Source organism: Fukomys damarensis, unplaced genomic scaffold, assembly GCF_012274545.1.
Source record: "Fukomys damarensis isolate Sample0158 unplaced genomic scaffold, DMR_v1.0_HiC HiC_scaffold_1, whole genome shotgun sequence".
Classification (NCBI taxonomy): Eukaryota; Metazoa; Chordata; class Mammalia; order Rodentia; family Bathyergidae; genus Fukomys; species Fukomys damarensis.
The window spans coordinates 40366071-40378582 of NW_022900913.1; the positions used below are offsets into that span (position 1 = coordinate 40366071).

The following is a 12512-nucleotide window of genomic DNA, read 5'->3' on the forward strand; positions in this document are numbered from 1 at the left end:
AAAAAAAAAAAAAAAAAAAAAAAAAAAAAACACCAATGATTAAGTATCTAGGTGTTATCCTAGAAGGACAGTGACCCCAAGGACAGTGGCAATGTGGCATTCATTCAGAATTAGGTAAAATTAGGTAGCTAGGGTGGAGCAGGAAAGTCACAGCTCATAAGCAAAAGTTAGATGATGCGTGGTATTTAAACTAAAAAAGATAAAATTCTGAAGAACCTGAAAACTTCTTTCAAACATTTAAAGAGTTTTCATGAAGGAGAGCATGATTTATTCTGTGGGATAACATAGCCAGGACCTAGGAGAAGTTTCTAAGTGGCAGACTAGCTCAACCTAAAGAATTAACAGTTGCAATGTTTCTAAACTAGAGGTCCCATCTCATGAAGTAGTATGTTTCCCATCAATGAAGATATATGAGCAATGGTTGGACGGATACTATAAAAAGGCTCCTAGTGTCTGCTTGGAGGTCAGACTAGATGCCTCCTAGGTCCCATCGCCCAAGGGACTAAATGATAAACACTGAGTTTTAATCTCTTATCCAACCTACCCAGATATATTAAACTGAGTCATTACCTGTTTCCTGGTAAATTTCATTAGCTTTGCTCTTAGAAAATGAGAGCTTTCAACATAACCATGTTTTGGTGGTTCAAGAAGAACAAATTCACAGTCAAGTCCTTCAAAATACTTGCTTGGTATTTTGAGGTAATCTTCCAGAAGTGCTTTGGAGCCACCTTTTTGAACTGTAATATTCTGCACCTCCAGGGGAATCAACTTAGGGACAATATCCAACATGATTTCCACTTCACTCATCATTTGAGAACCATTTATCACATCCAGAAAGAAATGATCCTGTTTTGGGGCAGGAGCTGTCTGTACATAAAGGATATTGCCACTATCAACATCCTGTTGTGTGAAGCTCAAAGGGAACTTTCCATCAGGATTCAAACTGCCTTCTTCTGGCACAGACTTTTGCAGGTATCCGTGCATTGGTGGAGTTCTGACTATGAACACTGCCTCAGAAGGAATATTATATTTATTTCCAGCCTTGCGTTCACATGCACCACACACAAGCACAAAAAGAAAAACATATTAATAAATGTAAGAGTCAAAACTACTGCTAAAACAAGATGTTTTCTACTAATGTTCACAAATGGCTTAAATTACAAGCAGACTTCATGCACAGATTGAGCCTAGGTCTGATCTGCTGGCCATGGCAATAATTTGAACATTAGCCTCCGTTAAAAAGAAAAATGATGGTCAAAAACACTTTGTGTGGCTACAAATGTATCAACAAGACATCAGCAGCAACAACAGCAAAATGCCAGAACTCAGAAATTGGGTGAAAGAAATAAATACTAATTAGGAGAAGTTAAAAGTTGTAAAAGAAACAGCAGTTGAATCACTAAAACTTCAGGGACTTAGAGCAAATATTTTTTTTCCCCACTTATTTCAACTAGCTCAGCATTTTCTATACATTTTAAAATCGACCGATTCAGCAGAATCCATCACAAAACTCACTGTGACTGATTTACAGTCACTGAAGTACACATGCCCCCCTGTGGTGAAATGTACACATTAACTCTCCATTCGCTCAAAACTAGTAAACTCACTCTGATTTGAATTCATTTTTATTTGAAATTATTGGGTGCATTTAGTAAATGTGTTTGCAGTCCTGAAGATGGGTTTAGAGCAGCCTATGTTTTTGGCCACCGGTCATCAATCACAGCTTACTCTGAACAGGGTGGGTACAGGATGATCCTAAATAGTGCAGCCCTAGGAACTCGCTGATTAGCAGGGCTGTGCTTACTGGAAGTTTGCAAGCAGAAGCCTGAGGAAACCAGGTGCTCTGACCTTGTTCCTGGTATCCCACTGGTCAAGGTCAGTTTTATCTATCAAATTTCAGGAAACTAAACAAGGGCACATTCAGAACTAAGGAAATAAACTGTGTTATACAGTATTTTCTGCTGTCTTAGAAATCTTTTTAGTGTTTACTAAATCATTGCTCCTCATCTTGATATAACTCAGAAAAAATGAAATATAGTCAGTGTTATTATTGTCAACAATGAATAAAAGTAAAGATCTCTTACTTTTATATAGTATATATTTTCTTTACTCATTCCCAGTTCATTGTACTATACTAAAAACATTCAAATAAGTGCGTGTGTGAATGCAGCTTTGCAATAAGGCTGAGCACTGCTCATCTGCCATTTCCAACTATAGGAAAATCCGCAGTATCACACCCATAAAGCTTTCTCACTTTTCTTCTTTATGACATCCACATACTTTTCTAAAGGTCACTCCTAATACCAGGTGAAAATTAACACACAAAAAAAATCTTTCAGAAGCAAGCAAATGCACTATAATCCCCGACAATTCTAAGAAAGTAAGATTGCTTGGTGCTTAGGATGACACTTACCTGGAGCCTTCTTCTGCTCAGTTTTACTGGTTTTCCTTCTTCAACTATCAGGGTCTTTCTGTGCCAAACTTGACTGTGATGGTGGTGATCTTTCAACTCTACTTGGACACAGACCCCTACTTCAATGCATGTATCTTTAACTTTCACTGTCAAGTTGAATACGTCAAAGTTGCCACTGCCATCGTGCCTATAAGTCACATGTCCTCGTTTCAGGTCATGTTGGGAAAATGATGAGAACACAGAATTGTTAACCAGGACTCTGCCATGCTTTGGGGGCCACACAATGTGGAATTCAACCTCAAGGTCTGTTCTGACATCTTGATTTGTGGTGACACTCAGGTTAGCTGTTGTGAGGCAGCTGTCTTTTTCTCTCTGCACAAGAAGCCCCATGTTGTTTGCTATCTGGACATAGGGGCCTGATGCACTGACCTCAAGAAGAGATGAAGTGTAATGAATACCATCTGTCACAAACAGCACAAAGCAGGCAGAGTCTGCACCACGATGTTGGAAGAGTACCTGTCATTGTTGCAGGTCTTCTTGTCTGAACTGGTAGAGTTGCTCAAAGGGGTTGCTAGCTCGCACCAAATCCCCATTTGGGATGCCTCGCTGGGTGTACAGTAACTGCCCATCATCAAAATCTAAGTCAGGGTCATGGTAGCAGAGATCTGCCAGGGTCAATAAGCGCTGGCCATTTCGTACAACATGAAATACCTTATCTATCACACGCACTGGCCGTTCATCATTTTTTAACTCAACAGAAATGTTGACTTTGATCTCTGTAGATAAGTGCTCCAAGTCAAAATCTTTGACAACTTCCTCTTGGCCTGGAGATACCACAACCAGGAACTCATCACTCTGGGTCTCAGAGTCATCATGAATATACATTAGCTGCTCACTCATGATGTCCTGATCAGTGAATGCAGTGATACTGTCATTACTTTTCAGGGTATCTGAAAAGTTCATCAATTTCAGCCTTCCATGCTGAGGACTCTCCGTGACTCTATATTGGAAGATCTGATTGTCCCACGTTTGAACAAATAATTCTGATTTTGTAATTAATTTCCCTTCTCCTTCTTTTACAAGTAATCCTCTGTTTGTTAAAATAATGCACATCTCATCTGCTTTCAAGAGTACTCTGAAAATATAATCTTTTGATTCTATGTGTTTTACAACAATCAAAAATTTAAAAGTATCCTGTGAGTCTTCCTTTGGCCTCTGCAGAGGTTTGTAACTTACCTGAGAGTCTGTAATATTTTTTTGGCTGAAGGTTGAGTTTGTTTTTAGAATTTTATTGTCCAGTAGCAACTTGCCTTTCTTAGGTGGAGTCAGTAATTTAAAATGTATTTCCCCCTCTGCTACTCCCACACCCTCTGTTGCAGCCTGTAAATGATCAGAATTCAGTACCTCCTTGTTTATGGTACTGATCTCTAGAGGAACATTTGTCACAAGTGTAAATTTCAGCCATTGTACAATCACAGGAAATGTGAGCTCTTTGCTAAGTTTTCCTTCCATGTTAACTCTAAATTTAAAGTGATCCATAACATTTTCCTGCTGAAGTTCTTTGAATGTACTGTAGTATCGGACTCGACTCTTATTGATGGATCGCTGAGAAAAGCTACTCACTTGTTTCCATTCCCCACTTGACCCCCAACGCTGAATCTGGCCATACTGAGGTGGGTGAGTGGTATCATAGCGAGCCTCCATCTCATGATGCTTACCATTAACCTCCACTGACAAGTTACTCCGTGTAATCAGAACAGTGCCACACCAGTTCTACTGGCCACTTCAAAGTCCCAAGGAACAGCCATGACCCGTAACACCACTGTATTGCTAACCAGCTCGCCATCACTTGCTCTCAGGACAATTCAAGATGTTCGAAGCCTTTGGTGTACATACAAAATGTTGCCATCTCTTAAATCTGTGTGTGTGAAGCCATTAATGGCTCTCCCAGGTTCATTGGCATTTTCTAAAAACCCAGCATCTGAACTGAAGTTGCCAAGAATTGAAAAACTAAGACTCAAAGAATCTGTGTCAGGATCTGACACCTGTATTATATTTGGAGTCAGTCTTTCCTTAGAATTCTCGAACACATGATGCATGTTTCCTTCCAGGAGGTTAAGGTATGGGGGGTCATTCACTGGAATGACATAGATGTTAAACACATACGGATTGTGGTCCTGCAGATAGAATGGCATTTCCTTCTTGCTACTGGAAGAGAAGAAAAATGTGAAGTAATCCATAGTTTCTTCTGAACCATCATGGACATACCACACTTTTCCTTGCCACAAATCTAACATAGTAAAAGCCTTCGCCATTTCTTGCTCAGATGAAACATCTAATTGAAGGAACCCATGGATAGGCATTTCTTCTATTTCAAATAGTATTTGAGAATAACTGAAAAGCAAATCCTTAAATTCCATATTCACCCTCATATGCCTTTGTTCCAGTAAGGCTCTTCCACCTTCTTGAACCTCCAAGCTATTCAAAACCAAAAGAGAACTACTTTGATCTTGAAGAAAGGGCTTGACAGCACCAGGGCCTGTGGTGGAATAGAAAGCCTCTGACTGAGGCAGATTTGACAATGTTGTAACAGAAGGATGTGCATTATCAATACTCTTAGTTTTGCACCCAGCAGAAATATCTTTGGAAACAAAGGCATCCCTTAATGCTCTCTTTTGTGAGTTTGCTTCCAAGTCTCGTAAGCAGCCTCTCAAAGAAATTCCTCGAGCAGATTTCCTAGGCACAGAGGCAAGGTCTAACAGCTTCACTTCTTCCCACATTTTGTTGTCAAGACCTCCTACAAAGAGGGGACCTTCGGATACAAACGGCTTACTTTGCAAAGGTAGCAATGTACTTACTCCTTGCTCATCTACCACGAGGTCCAGATACCCTCCCCTGAACTGGAGTTGAATAGTGTGCCATTTGGTGTCACTAATTAACATAGAAGAAGAAAGCTCAGTTTTACTTTTATTCCTTCCTATGTGAGCCTTCAACAGACTTTCATGTATTTCCAAGGCAACAAAATCTCCGCCCTTACCTGGCTGAAGTAAAAGCAAGGCTTGCTGAGTTCCAGTTTGCAAAGCAAATTCCAATACTCCTCGCCCTTGCACCTTCCATTCTGGAAAGGTGACATAGGATCTGGAGCTAAAAAAATTGATGGCTTCATCCTCCCCTGCAAAAAACTCTTCATTGCATCCTAGTGATACTTCATAAACTTTCTTAAAACCAGGGTAAGATCTAAGGGACATAAGGATCTCCCTACCATTAAATACCACATCCTCCATACATCCTCGGAAGTTGGGGACCTTTCCATCTAGGTAAGGGACATTGAGTCCCCCATGGCCTCCTATGTAGATTCCATGCTGAAAGTTAAAATTGTGCATCCCACCAGCCGTTTGGCCAGCTGTCTCATAATATTTGTCAATAACCAAGAAAACATTATCTTTAATATAATGTAGGTCCACCAAATGCCAAACCAAGTCATCCACACGAAGTCTTTGCTCAGGGAAGAGCACTTGCTCACCTGTGCCCAAATTCACTCTCACCTGAAAAAGAAAGAATTATGATCAACTACTTACATCTTACTTCTCATGTTGCTGTGTTTTACTGAGAAAATGTGGCTGGGGTGGTTGGAATATGGCTTTTCCCCACCAAAACTCTTATTGGGTCTTTGTCCGCAACGCAGCAGTGTTGAGAGGAATCGGTCCTTTAGGAAGTGACTAGATCATGAAGAGGACTGATGTTTTCTTAAGAGAATGAGGTCTCGCTTTTGTAGAACTAGATTAGTTAATGCAATAACGGGTTGTCAGAACAGGCTACAAGCTGTCAGAGGAGGATGTTATAAAGCAAGTTTATCCTCCTCAGCGTTCTCTCTCTCTCCCTCTCTCTCTCTCTCTCTCTCTCTCTCTCTCTCACTGAGTGCTTCCTTTCACCCTATGGACCCTTACTTCAAGTGAGGCAGATACCAGCACCATGTGCTTGAATCTGAAGAACTATGAGTCAAAACCATAGGCATTTTTGGTTCAAAACATAAGAAATGGACAACTGGGGTCCCCAATACAAGCAGGCACACCCCACACGTGTGCACATACACATACATAGAGAATTAAAGAGAGAAATGGCCATGAAAATGCTTACTGCACTTATAGATTATATAGTGAAGAAGAAGATTTTAGGGTCAGATTGTTTAAGATATGCTGGCATAACTGGACAAGATCCCATCCTATATAAATGGCACGTCACTTTATTCTAGTGACCACTAATCGACATGAATAGTTACTTCCCCCTCTTTCACTTTTTTCTCTTCAGTAACTGAATACATAGGCATTTTCAAAGGTTTTTAAAAATCATACCCATAAGTTTCCTGATAGAAGTTCTATTATGCAATAGTCATTTTTCCCAGCTGCAAGAAAAAGTAACCCCTGCGGCTTGCTGGTTTGAAATTTTAATTGAAGAGATAGCTCAGAGGAAACTTCTATGTTGTTGAGCTCCACATAGCTTTCACCATAAAAAGATACTAAAGGGGGAGAAAAGCACAAGTTAGTAAATGTATTACATAATGGCTATTTCGCTTTATATTCGCATCTCCTTCCAGGGACTGACCCTCATGAGGAAACCTGCCTTGCCCAAGGGTACACATGCTTCCAGGGGACCCAGAGTTCCCACATGGGTATACATAGGTTAATATTCTCTGAACTAACTCAGGACATCCCTGAAGGGTCATTCCTTCTTCTGAACCCTCACAAAAGATGGTGATCAAGGTTTCCTCTGAGACTAAACTGCAACTCAATTTCTCTCCTAAAGCCCCATTCTTCTTTCCAACAAGATTTTAAAACTCTCTTCTAAACCTCCTACATGCTAATTTCCCTCTCAGGCTCTACTACCCCAGGAATCTAACTTGTAATAATTGATACTGGGAATAGCCTGAAAAAGCAGTCAACAGAATAAAATGTGGAGCTAAACCCCTCACCACCAAGATGGCAATAGGATCCCATCACGGATGACAGGTGAATCAGTGATAGTGGACTGCTGTAGTGTGAGAGTGCCAGAGGAACACACTGATGTAAAGCATAGGGCAAAAGGAACTAGGAGAAAATGCAATTTGTTGTCCGCTGACAAGACTGAATGAAGCTCTGGGAAAAGACAAGGGAAAGCTTAAAGAAATTAGCTAGCAATTACAAGCTAAGTGGGAAAACCAGAAGGTCTCCAGGGCAAAATGCAAAGTCATTTTATCTCCTACAGCAGGAAGGGAGAGAAAGCTGAGACTCAGATCTAGGAATTAGTCATCAGAATAGCCAATCTTTAAATAAACTAAGACAGCCAACTAAGACAGGCTTGCTCTCATAAGGCCAGGGTCCTCCTTGGGATGGTTGAGACCTTATCATATAGACTGGGAATATCTAGGTTGTTGGCATTCATTCATCCTTAGTCTCTAGACCTCTTGAACCCTCTAATCTTACAGAAGTGTCTCATTCCCCCATTAGGACTGCCACTCTGCAGGTGCTTAAAGAGGATGCAGAAGCCTCCTTCCACAAGACAACACCTGACTTCTAAACATATGATCTATTTCTCCTCCTGGCTTCTATACCAAAAATAAAGGTTAACATGTGAGGACATGTTGGGTTTGATATGGAGGAAATGAGCTTGATCCTAAAGGAGTTTCAACACCTACCCAGAATGTAAGCTACTAGCTGGTAGAATACATATGGGGCTGAAGGAACTCCCTGACCACCAAGCTTAAAGTTGAACAAGAGAGAATTTTTAGGTTTTGGAGCATCCTCTGAGATATAGGACATAATACCTTAGCAAGGACTCCTGGCATAAGTCTAAACTCATGCTAAGGTGGCTTCTAGAAGCACAAAAAAACGCAATGGCCCATTATAAGTGAGACAGCAATGGCAGAATGGCCACAGAAGATGGTAGTAGAAGAGATTAAAGAGATGAAAGTGGTACATCCTAGGTTGAGCAGGTATAGACCAGAAGGCATAAGCAAGCCACAAGAGATGGGAGCTCCAAACCCTTGTCATTCACCATGGCTGTACCAGTACCTTTCTCTCAGCTTATATATGTGTCTGCATAAAGGTTCCTTATTGCCAGCTGATGAAGAACAAAACACCTGAGTTTGGTTCATGGATGAGTCAGCTTCATCTTATGGATAAAAGCAAAAAAATCTATTCCAACTGCACTTTAACTCTTCCCAGGAGTTGCTATCTTTTGCCCTTCCTATGACCAGAGGCCATCTCTTTTGTATCTTCATCTCTCTAGTACATCCCAGTGCCTGGCACACAAGTGATGCAGTTTATTCTGTTGGTGCCCCACCTAGAACCCTATTAACAGCTATACTTGAGCTGGTGAAATGCCATATGCAGAAACCCCAATGAAATCACACCTTTACCTGGAAGGAAACTTGTAGCCAGTCAACTTATTAAAATAAATAAAACTCAAAATTGTCACTCATGCTCCAGAGCCCACCATGGGATCAACCTGAGATGACATCAGCTAAAGACACATGTTTGCTTGGCTTCTCCTGCTTTATCCAGCTTCCCTCACTTTCTTAAATTCTCTCCTGGGAGAAATCACTCAATCATTCACTTATACTAAAATCCCTGTCTCAGGCTCTCTCTCTCTCTCTCTCTCTCTCTCTCTCTCTCTCTCTCTCTCTCTAAAGAACCTGACCTAAAATAAGTAGAGAGCAAGAAAACATTTATTGCATGAAATTAAACTGACCTATTCCCTGCAATTAATATAATCATTATAGGTACATCAGTGGCTTCTTCCTGGAGGAGAACGGAAGTCCGATTGGGCTGCGGTGGCGAAAGCTGCTACAGTGTAAACCTAGAGCTCAGGTTCTTGATCCTCCACAATGGGTGAACAACAGCAAGTGAGCGCACTCCCACCACCTCCAGTAGAGTACACCAAGGAATATACAGAAGAAAAAATTCAGGAAGGCTTAGCCTCCAAGCCTCTCCTTCCAATTAAAGACAGTTATATGATGTTTGGCAACTAGTTCCAAAGTGATGATCTTATCCGCCCTTTGAAAAGTCAGGGAATTGAATGGGTTCCACCTATGCAGTTTGATCATAAGAAAGAACTGAGAAAACTCATTTTGTCAATCCTTATCAATTTTTTGGATCTTTTAGACATCTTGATAAGGAGCCCTGGAAGTATAAAACAAGAAAAGAAATTAAAAACTCTTAAGCTGCCTTTTGTACATCATCTTATAAATGAATACCGACCCCACCAAGCAAGAGACCTTGAGAGTCATGATGAAGGTCCAGAAAGGTCAATTGCTCAAAACAGCTCAGAGGTTTCAGAAACACCTAGAAGAAGTAATTGAGATGATTCAGAATTGCTTGGCTTCTTTGCCTTATGATTTGCCCCATTCAAAGCAGGACTGAAAGTAAAAACCAAACCAATGGATGCTAATGACAGCAACAGTTGTACTAGATAGAATGAACAACAAAGAGAAAATTCAGGCCATAGAAGGGACCAGATTATAGAGAAAGATGCTGCCTTATGTGTCCTTGTTGGTGAAATGAATGAAGACAGTGAAATTTTTCCTATTCTTTTTTCCTTTTGGTAAACAGAGTTGCAAATTACTATATTTTCTTTTGGACAGTGTTAAGAGAGGCTCTGTGTAACTAAAAACAGAAAAGGATTTTTTTCTTGACTCCAGCTTTTCAATTACGAGATGCAATAGGCAAGAATTTCACTGTATAATAAACATAGGCAAGTGACTATACCTACTTTAAGAGTAATTACCTCAAAAAGCCAAATGTTGTCTTTTGAGTGGGAGATTCCCAGTTTTGAAGTTGTGGATAAAACTTTGAAGATATCCTCAGTAATAGTAAGCTTTCATGGTTGAAAAAAATAAATTGTCATTAGCTTTAAGAATGATAAATAAATGCAGCCGGGCATGGTGGTGCATGCTTGTAATCCCAGCACTTAGGAGGCTGAGGCAGGAGGATCGCTGTGAGTTCAAGACCAGCCTGGGCTACATAGTGAGTTCCAGGTCAGTCTCAACTACATAGTGAGACCCTGTCTCAAAAACAACAACAACAACAACAACAAAACCAAGAATGATAAATAAAGGACATCGAGCTGTATATGCGGAATTATGAAACCTTCAGACTTATTTCATTAAATTTTTTGCTTTATCTCAAAAAAGTAATATAAAATGCTAAAAGAAGAACCCAGTAGAATTTTAAAAGCTTTATTTTCTTCATGACTTGCTATAAATCACCCTCGGCCTCTTCTCACTGCCCTACATAAAATGATGGGTGGCAGTCCCAAAAGTTGTTCTTTTTGCCAGTCACTCAGTAATGAATTAATTGGTCACTTTAAAAAGTTCCATGGATCCATTTTAGTAATTAGGATGACTACGTAGTTAACTATACATTTCCTTTTACCTTAGCTCAGGTTTGCCTAGGGCTAGAAGCCTGTGATGAAAAAAAAAAAGGTTTGTTAGCAGGTACTGCTAGGTGGCTTCCAAAGATCCTTGCTTCCTTTTGAGGGAATGTTGAGAAGCGGCTGTGCAGACAGGGATCGCATTCCTACATGTGGCTTTGTATCTATGTGAGGTCTTAGGACTTTGAAGTCCTGGAAAATGAAATAATATGGGTGTCGGAATCCAAGTCTGCCTCATTAAAATTTCTTGCACATCCTCCATGTCCTTCTGCAATCTCCTGTTTAGATGGGCACATTCAGGACACCTTTCAAACCACTTGGAGATGGCCAAGATCCAATCATTCTGGTTCCTTGAAAGAGGACTAGGTCTACCTTCCATTAATTGTACATCTCCTCTTCCAATGAATGTAACTTTATGTGAGCAAAAAAACAAAAAACAAAAAAATTTGTTTTCAGTAAAAAAATAATAATAATCATTATATACTGCAAACATGTACCGATAAAATTTTTTTTTAAATAAGCAACATTTTATTGACTAATAACAAGTTTTCTGAGAAAGCAATCATGAAAGTAATCCCATTCAAAATAGCTATAAATAAAATAAAATACTTAGGAACAAATTTAACGAAAGAAGTGAAAGATCTCTACATTAAAAATGATAAAGTCAGCCAGACATGGTGGTGCATGCCTGTAATCCCAGCACTCAGGAGGCTGAGGCAGGAGGATCACTGTGAGTTGAAAACCAGCCTGGGCTACATACTGAGTTCCAGGTCAGTCTCAACTACATAGTGAGACCCTGTCTCAAAAAAACAAAATAAAAAAGATAAAATCACAAAATAAAAAAGATAAAATCACAAAATAAAATTTAAAAACAGCAAAAAATGTTCCTCCCATGTTCCTAAATTGGAATAATAGAGATTGTTAAAATGACAAATTTTAACAAAAGCCATTTACAGATTCAATGTAATACCCATCAAAATACTAATCATATTAAGTTGAAAAAATTCAAAAAACTCACAATGAACCACAAAAAAACATAAATTTTGAAACCAGGCAATTTTGAACAAAAAGAATAAAGCTGGAATCATCATAATGCCTGATTTTAAGGCATACTACAGAACCATAGTAACCAAAAGAGCCCAAAACTGGCGTAAAAATAGACATACAGATCAATGGAATAGTTAGAGATTCCAAAATAAACCCACATATCTACATCAAATTGATTATTGACAAAGCCACCAAAAATAAAGACTCAGAGAAAGGAAGGTTTCTTGGATAGTGGTGCTAGGAAAACTGGATATCTCTATTCAGAAAACTGAAACTTGACCCGTCTCTTACCCTGTGCAAGTATAACCACAAAAGGAGCACTCCGGAGGGAGCCTGAGGCAGGAGGATCACTGTGAGCTTGAGACTAGCCTGGGCTACATAGTGAGAGTTCCAGGTCAGTCTCAAGTACAAAGTGAGACCCTATCTCAAAAAAAAAAAACAAAAAAGAATAACCACAAAATGAACCAAACACCTGAATATAAGACGAACAGAAGACTTGAAACTCTAAAACAAGAAGAAAATATAGGCAAGATACTTTCAGACAGTGATATGAGCAATAACATTTTAAATATGACCCAAAAACCCAGGAAACTAAAGCAAAAATGAGACTAATGCGATTATGTCAAATCTAAAAGCTTCTGCACAG

The 12512-nt window shown here is 39.6% G+C and overlaps 1 protein-coding gene and 1 pseudogene across 1 annotated transcript in view; one reads left to right on the forward strand and one right to left on the reverse strand.

Moving 5' to 3' along the window:
• LOC104864144 (chondroitin sulfate proteoglycan 4) overlaps nt 1-8234 on the reverse strand; it is a 64164-nt gene extending 55930 nt beyond the window's left edge. Inside the window, 4 exon segments of the mRNA XM_033761854.1 lie at nt 2414-4179; nt 4182-5958; nt 6766-6975; nt 8214-8234. Coding sequence (XP_033617745.1) covers nt 2414-4179; nt 4182-5958; nt 6766-6975; nt 8214-8234 — 3774 coding nt within the window.
• Nucleotides 8235-9275: 1041 nt separating this feature from the next.
• On the forward strand, nt 9276-9995 carry LOC104864145 (annotated as a pseudogene).
• Nucleotides 9996-12512: the final 2517 nt, after the last annotated feature.